Source organism: Saprolegnia diclina (assembly GCF_000281045.1).
Source record: "Saprolegnia diclina VS20 unplaced genomic scaffold supercont1.71, whole genome shotgun sequence".
NCBI classification, from domain to species: domain Eukaryota; phylum Oomycota; class Saprolegniomycetes; order Saprolegniales; family Saprolegniaceae; genus Saprolegnia; species Saprolegnia diclina.
Genome location: NW_008246138.1, coordinates 135,066 through 142,637, shown reverse-complemented (window position 1 = coordinate 142,637; position 7,572 = coordinate 135,066). Strand labels below are relative to the sequence as shown.

Sequence of the window (7,572 nt, the reverse complement as noted above, 5' to 3'; positions counted from 1 at the left end):
AGCCCTCCGCCCAAAGCGCCAGTCCCTGCAAAGTTTTCGCTCTTGACGACACCAACGTCTGCCAAGCCGCCGCGCCGTGAGAGCACCGGTGCGCGCCCGACCCCGACGCAGTCGCCTGCTGCGACGCCACCGACGAAGCCCAAGCGCCGCGAGTCGTTGCCACTCAAGTCGTTCCCGCCGTGTGTTGGTCGCATGTCGATGGCCGACATCCGCGCCCAACGCCAGCGGTATTTCCAACGACAAAGCGAGCTCGATGCGCTGGTGTACACTGGGGACGGCGTCAGTAGCATCGAGAGCGAAGACGAAGTAGCGGCGACCGCGCGCCTCCAGCGAACTCTGACCAAGGTACTCCACTGCAAGGATGCAAACTTGAGTTCGAAACACGGACGTAGGACGATTTCTTGCGCATGGACATTGTGGGGCAGTTCAACTTGGGATTTATCATTGCGCGTTGTGGCCGGGACCTGTACATCATTGACCAGCACGCAAGTGATGAAAAGTTCCGGTTCGAGACGCTGCAAAAGTCCACCGTACTGCACCAGCAGCCGCTGGTCCGCCCGCTGCGCTTGGAAGTGACGGCCGTCGAAGAGATGACGATCCTCGAGCACATGCCGATCTTTGAGAAGCAGGGCTTTCACTTCTCTGTCAACCACGCGGCGCCCGTGACGCAAAAGCTGCATCTCACGGCGCTGCCGTTCAGCAAGCACACGACGTTTGGCCTCGCAGGTACTACCACCACCACCGCATCGACTTGAATTTGCTATTGCTTGGCGCTAGACGTTCGGGAGCTGGCGTCGCTCTTGATGGAGGCGCCGCACCAAGCGCAGACGCTGCGCCTGCCCAAAGTCACGTCCATGTTTGCCTCGCGCGCGTGCCGGAGCGCCGTTATGATTGGGACCGCGCTGCACAAGGAAGAGATGCTCAAGGTATTCCGCCCAACGATGTTGAACGCGATCGACGAAGTGGACTAGATTGTGACGCAGCTCGCGGTGCTGGACCAGCCTTGGAACTGTCCCCACGGGTGAGTGCTTGCGCTTTTTCTAGATGGTGGCTTAGGATACGGTTACTAGGCGCCCTACAATGCGCCACTTGGTCGATCTCAACAGTCTCGAGAAGTAGTTACTCAACAGTCCCGAGAAGTAGTAGTTACTTGACTGACATGCTTATGACAGTGGAATGTTTGGGTGCATAAGCACGGACCTGGTGGTGGCATAACCACGATCATTTCGATCGACAGTTCAGAGCCAGCGACGACAACAGCTACCGATGAACCCACCCAAGGCGCACAGCGTCGAGTAGAAAGCTCTGGAGTCGTCTCGGTCGCGATACTGCCGACTCGGTCACGATACTGCCGACGCGGTCGCAAGACGTGCGCCGTCTATGCGCGGGTCTGCCCTAATGGCCCTCGCGTACTAGTACACCGTACGTGGCAGTTGGACTCGTTACCGTACGTAGCTAATGCGCGACCCGACGACGTTGTTAAGCACCTTGGTGCAGCTAGGACAGGATCGCGGCAACAACTCAGGCTTCATGGCCTGGAGATGTGTCTTGGGGAAAATACGATACGGCGTCCAAAAAAACAAAGTGTATCGTATTTTACGCTATCAAAAACACACTATCAAGTTTCCGGATACCGTCCATCTGGTCAAACGGTGCGTGTCGATGAGGCGAGAATACGCGCGCCATGCCTCTCTCGTCCTCAGAGCTCATTTATCAAGAGCGCATGAGCCAGTCACGACGCATGGAGGCCCCGATGGACCCATACTGGGACCACTTTGACGAGCATGAGCCCGGGCCCGAGGACTTTGAGTCGGTCGAGACGCGGCTCCTCGCCAAGTACGACAAGACGAGCGAAGCGTCGCCGAACGCCGCGCAGATTGACGAGCCGTTTGACGAATTGACGCTCAAGGAGCGGTCGTCGCTCGAGACGCTCACGAGCCGCCTATTTCTCATGAATCACGTGCCGCAAGACCAGTGGGTTCTGCTCGCGGACAAGAAGCGCGACGACGCTGCCGCGCACAAGGCAGCGACCGCCAACAAGTGCATTGGGATTGCGACCCTCCTCTCGTCCTTCGCGTCGGTCTCGTCGCTCGGCATTGCGTTCGACCTCGAGAAGGACGTCTCGCCCGTGCTCAAGCTCTTTTGGAAGGTCAGCGGCAGCGCCATGGTCCTCGCGCTCATCGTTCTAGTGCAATCGCTCGTCCAGCGCGGCACGTGGCTGCACATGGAACAACCGAGAGACACGGCGCGCCGGATTCTGATTTGCGCGGCGGGCTTCACGCTCTGGAACTCGTCGTTCAACTGGGCGCTCGCACACACATCGATCGCCCACGTGTACGTGCTCAACAACTGCCACTCGCTCCTTCTTGTGATCTACCGAGCGCTCTGCGGCGACGTCGTGGCGTTTGCCGAAGGTTTTGGGACGCTTGTGGGTATTGCCGGCAGCATTGTGACGGCGATGGACTCGACGGGCGCGCCGCTCGCCAACTCGGACATTGTCGGGCCGAGCCTGCTTGGCGATGCCGGCGCGTTCCTCGGCGCGATCGGAGCTGTCGTGTACCTCGTGCAGGCCAAAGTCATCAGCGAGCGCATGCCGTTCATGCTCTTTATGCTCTGCCATTCGACCGTCGTGTGTCTCCTCCTCCTCCCGACGATGTGGTGCCTTGGCGAGACCTACGAGTTCTCGCACGACGCGTCAATCGGTCTCTTCGGCTGGGCGAATTGGCAACTCGACCGGCTTCCAATTGAGTTTTACCTCGTCGCCGTCTGCGACTTTGGCGGGCGCATGGGTTTCATCCGCGTCCTCGCGTACTTTGACCCGCTCGTCGTGTCGATCACGATGCTATTGCAACCGATTTTGGCCGCGCTATTTGGCGTCGCCGCGGGTGTTGCGACTGTCCCAGGCGCCGTCACGTGCCTCGGCAGCGGCATTGTCATTGCCGGCACAATCCTCGTCGTCACGGCGGCCGGACCGCCAGCACCGCGCAAACAGCTACCACTGGCAAATCCACGACGCACCATGTATGGTACTGTGTAGAGATAGATGCTTTAGAAAAGACATCCTTAAGTATAAACCCCTTTCATGACGTGAACGTACTCGCGACGGCCCAAGGAGCCTCATAGGCGCGTTAACGTTTTAACAAGATTGGGTGCAAACCACTCTGAGTTCGCTCGAGCACAGCCTCGGACCGATGCGTCATCACGCACTCTGCTCACTTGTGAAGCTGCGATATCTGCTGGCTTGGTCCGGAGATGCACCCGACTAATTAATTCGACCAGCGGTGTCGTGGGCCATTGCCGGCTTCGTTCGTTTGCTGCGTCTACTAACCCGTCGTTCGTGTCACGCATACAAACCTCAAGACGTTTCGAGTCTCGTCCCAAATTGAACTTCAAACGAACTCGAAAGAAAGGCGCGGACGCTGGGACTTGGATCCGTCACCAGCCCCAGCCCTAGGATGACCAGTGGCTCCGAACTGCAATCCACTTTATTTATTTTATGACAGCCTTTCATTTGGTATTTGTATTGACGACAATTAAATCACGTGAAAGTGCCGATGCGTTTTCACGCTCCTCCAAGCTGTGGCCTTTCTAAGAGTAAACAGTCGGCTTTTTGTACGGTACGGTCGTACATTACAATACAAATCCAAGTCAATACGTACACGTACGTACAATCCAAACAGCCGGCTTGAGAGAGTGGGACGATGGACGTCGATACAAGGCACGGTATCCGGATGGATCGTCCGGAAACGTTTTCGAAAGGGTGACTTCCGTGGGCCCACTCCGCAATTTGCCATCGCTCTCGAAAGCCACAGGTACGACGTCAACTCTGCCTGCCCGTCGCTTGCGCGCCCATGGACGGTCCATGCTGGCGCGTAGGACGACGAGCATGGCCATGCTTCCGACGAGAACATGGTGTCTCATGCTGCGCTTCCGTGCGTAGACGACATGGCCTCCAAGAAATTTCGCTACACGCGCCATGACTTCGAGCCGCTCGAGACCAAGCCGCTCCACTTCGACATGGTCTTTGACGTGACCGAGAAGGAAGTATGTTGCTTGCTGCCTAAACCCAACAAAGCGCTCAGCATTATCTTGGCTAGGTCCGCGTCGTGCTCCAGACGACGCTCAAGTACACGGGCGCTGAGCCCAAGACGGTGCTCAAGCTCAATTCGAAGGCGCTCGAGATCACGCGCGTCGAGCGTCTCCACGCGTTCACGCCGTTGGGCGAGACGCGTGACTTTGTCTCGCACGTGGCCAGCTTTGGCTCGGCCGCGCCGCTGTCGTACACTGTCGACACGGTCGACCACTTCTTGGTCATCGAGCTCGACACGCCGGTCCAGACGGGCGACGAGTTTGTGATTCTGACCGAGTCGATTGCGCGTCCGACCGAGAACATCTTGGAGGGCCTGTACTACGACTTTACACCCGAAGGCTGCCCGCGCACGATCATCACGCAGTGCCAGCAGTACGGCTTCCAGCGCATCGTGCCGTGCATCGACACGATGGACGCCAAGGCGTACTACACGACGACGATCGTCGCCGACAAGAACTACACCAACATCATCACAAACGGCGACCTCGCGCCCGGCTTTTCGACGCCGGACGGCAAGCCCGTGTACCACGAGGCGGTCGAGGTCTTGGGCCACGAAGATGCGTCGCGCCACGCTCTTAAGTACCACAACCACACGGTCAACATGGCGCCGTACCTCTTCTTCTTGGGCGTCGGCACGTACGTGACCTACCGCCGCACGCTCGAGTTCCCGGACGGCGACACGACGCTGCTCGAGCTCCTCGCGTTCCCCCAGTCGGTCGAACCCGAGGATGCCAAGCTCTCGGTGCAGATGCTCCACGACTCGATTCTCTGGGTCATGATGAGCTTGGGCCCCGAGGCCACGGACCACTGCGAAGAGCGCAAGGCCATCTACGCGCTCCTCAACGAACGCGAAGCGCTCAAGGCCAAGGCCGCTCCCTTGTGCATTGGCACGGAGGAAGAGGCGCCGGCGCCGGTCGAGCTCTCGCCCGAGGACGCGGCGCGCTTGGCCGACGTCCGCGCCGAGCTCAAGCAGCTCCTCTCGGTCTGGACCAAGACGGGCTACAAGTACACGGGCCAGATCTACCGCGAGATCGGTATGGAGAACTCCAACTACGGTGGTATGGAGAACGTCGGCAACACCACGATCGTGAGCTCGTGCTTGTGCCCGACGTGCCGCATGGGCGACATGTCGTACGAGTACATGGAGCGCGTCAAGGTGCACGAGTACTACCACAACATCAACGGCAGCGAGGTCACGGGCCAGTCGCCGTTCGAGATCTGGCTCAACGAAGCCGTGACCGTGCACATGGAGCGCAAGCGCCACGCCGCGATCTTTGGCCAGGAGTACCACCGCCTCGGCGACGTCGCGCGCATGTTTACGCCGGCGACCGGTCCGATCGCGCTCGATAAGGCCGCGACGTGCCTCAGCGTCGAGCCCGAAGGCTTCAACCAGACGCAGGAGCTTGTGTCGGCGGTCACGTACCAGAAGGCGCCCGAGATTGTGCGCATGGTGGAGCTCATCCTCGGCTACAAGCAGTTCAACGTCGCGCTCGACAAGTACTACACCAAGTACCTCTACGGCAACGCGACGACGGCCGACTGGTTTGGCTGCATGGAAGAGGTCTCGGGCCTCGACTTGCACAACTTTTCGCGCCTCTGGCTCAAGCGCCCGGACCACCCGGAGGTCGCGTACTCGACCTTCTACGACGCCGACGCCCAGACGTACACGGTCAAGATGACGCAGACGGGCTTTGAGCGCTTCGACGGCACGGACGTGGCCGGCCCGTGGGAGGTCCCGATCGACTATGCGCTCATCACGGACGGCCAGGCCGTGCGCGAAGGCGTCTACTTGCTCAAGGAGGCGTCGGGCGAGATCGTCTTGAGCGACGTGGCGACCAAGCCCGACTACCTCTCGTTCGCGCGCGAGTGGTCGTTCTTTGGCACGATCAAGCCGCTCAACGTGTCGAGCGACTCGCTCGTCCAGCAGGCCAACACGGACCCGGATGCTGTCAACAAGTACTTTGCGTACCGCGCGGTCGCGGACGCCGAGAAGGCGCGTGTGATCGAAGCGCTCGTGCGGGGCGAGTCGGACGTGGTCATTTCGCCCGCGTTTGCCGAGCTCCACGCGTCGATCCTCTTTGCGGAGGACCTCAACCCGGCCGTGCGCGCGCTCATTCTGAACGAGAAGAACGCGATCACGTCGCGCGCTGATCTGAGCCACCACTACGACCACATTGCTACGGCGACGACCGCGCTCCTGCAGTCGATCTGGTCGGCGCACGCATCGACGATCGTTGCTAAGCTCCACGAGCTCATCAACGCGTCCGTGCCGGGCCCGCACAAGGACCAGCTCCTCCAGCGTGCCTTGAAGCGCCACTTGCTCACGCTTGTCGTCGCGGGCGCCAAGCCCCTTGTGCTGCCGACGCTCTTGCCGTCCGAAGTGGTCGTCGACACGCCTTCGCTCGCGCTCGAGATGCTCAACAAGGCGACGTTCGTCACCGACAAGGAGGCGGCGTTCCACAAGCTCATGGAGATGGAGTCGTACGAGGGCCGGGCGGCGGTCCAGGAGCGCATTGCGGCCGAGTGGTCGGCGACGCCCGAGATGCTCGAGAGCTACATTGCGTCGATCTCGTCGCTGAGCGTCTCGGACTTTGCGACGCAGGTCCGCGCGCTCATGGCGCAGCCGTACTTCAACATCAACCAGACGCACCACTCGCGCACGCTCGCGCGTGGCTTGACGCAGATCCGCGAGCGCACAGTCTTGACGCAGGAGGGCCGCGACCTCATGATCGAGGTGTTCACGCGCATCGGCAAGGTCAACCAGACGTCGGCGTACCCGATCCTCAAGTGCTTTGACCAAATCGACGCGTTCTCGGGTGAGACGCACGCGACGCTTGTCGCGACGCTCCAGGCGATGCAGGACTCGATCGACAAGGTCCACGAAGAATCGCTCTTCAACCAGCTCAACATTATGCTCAAGAAGGCGTAAGCAGTGTTTAGTCATAGCAACAACATCCTAGCCTAGTCCATACATTTCTCTTTGCTCTGTATACACTCGAGACCTCTCGCATCGCAGCTTGCACCGCGGTACTAGTAGGCAGCGCGAACATCAACGTCGCTGGAGCTCAGGCTGGAGCTCAGGTTCGTCAATCAAAACCTGCTTCGGTCTCTAATTGGCCACTTTATTGATCTTATCAGCCAATCGTGTCGCGGGCAAAGCAATGCCGCCACGCAGGCAAGGCTGTGCGACCGCAGGAACGTCATCGAAAACGAAATCGCCAAGACTTGGTCCAGTGGTATTAAACACATCAGAGGGCACGGGGCGCTACGTTTCATCGACGGCCGAAGTCTACAGCGGGAGCAGCGCGCCATTTCCTGATTATTTCTGGCAAAAGCCATAAATAGTCCAACACTGCCATATTTACCAGGTGTATATCAGGTGCAGCTATCAGGTGCATGTCAAGGGTTCCCCATATAACGCGGCATGGCGATTTGCTCGACACCAGCGCTATCAAGGTGATGCTATTTGCTGCCGAGACGTT

At 59.5% G+C, this 7,572-nt stretch overlaps 3 protein-coding genes across 3 annotated transcripts in view; all 3 read left to right on the top strand.

Annotated features, from left to right (window-relative positions):
• The window catches only part of SDRG_14397 (hypothetical protein), a 2,827-nt gene extending 1,616 nt beyond the window's left edge, over positions 1-1,211 (top strand). The window contains exons 6-10 of the mRNA XM_008620521.1: positions 3-345; positions 393-726; positions 778-926; positions 972-1,021; positions 1,071-1,211. Of these exons, the coding sequence (XP_008618743.1) occupies positions 3-345; positions 393-726; positions 778-926; positions 972-1,021; positions 1,071-1,119 (925 nt within the window). The 3' untranslated portion in view covers positions 1,120-1,211. The remainder of the gene's footprint in view (positions 1-2; positions 346-392; positions 727-777; positions 927-971; positions 1,022-1,070) is intronic.
• Positions 1,212-1,677: 466 nt separating this feature from the next.
• SDRG_14396 (hypothetical protein) lies at positions 1,678-3,159 on the top strand. Its single transcript, XM_008620520.1, has one exon. The coding sequence runs from the start codon at positions 1,685-1,687 to the stop codon at positions 3,035-3,037; it is 1,353 nt and encodes a 450-aa protein (XP_008618742.1). The 5' UTR covers positions 1,678-1,684; the 3' UTR covers positions 3,038-3,159.
• A 621-nt stretch (positions 3,160-3,780) lies between these two features.
• On the top strand, positions 3,781-7,084 carry SDRG_14395 (hypothetical protein). Its single transcript, XM_008620519.1, has 3 exons — positions 3,781-3,812; positions 3,941-4,044; positions 4,098-7,084. The coding sequence occupies exons 2-3, from the start codon at positions 3,946-3,948 to the stop codon at positions 7,017-7,019; spliced, it is 3,021 nt and encodes a 1,006-aa protein (XP_008618741.1). The 5' UTR covers positions 3,781-3,812; positions 3,941-3,945; the 3' UTR covers positions 7,020-7,084.
• Positions 7,085-7,572: the final 488 nt, after the last annotated feature.

Bases quoted from the DNA above. Each gene is read 5' to 3' on its own strand.
- SDRG_14396 (XM_008620520.1), top strand. From the start codon at position 1,685: ATGCCTCTCTCGTCCTCAGAGCTCATTTATCAAGAGCGCATGAGCCAG.
- SDRG_14395 (XM_008620519.1), top strand. From the start codon at position 3,946: ATGGCCTCCAAGAAATTTCGCTACACGCGCCATGACTTCGAGCCGCTC. The intron at 4,045-4,097 runs GTATGTTGCTTG...TATCTTGGCTAG, and splicing joins TTGACGTGACCGAGAAGGAA to GTCCGCGTCGTGCTCCAGAC.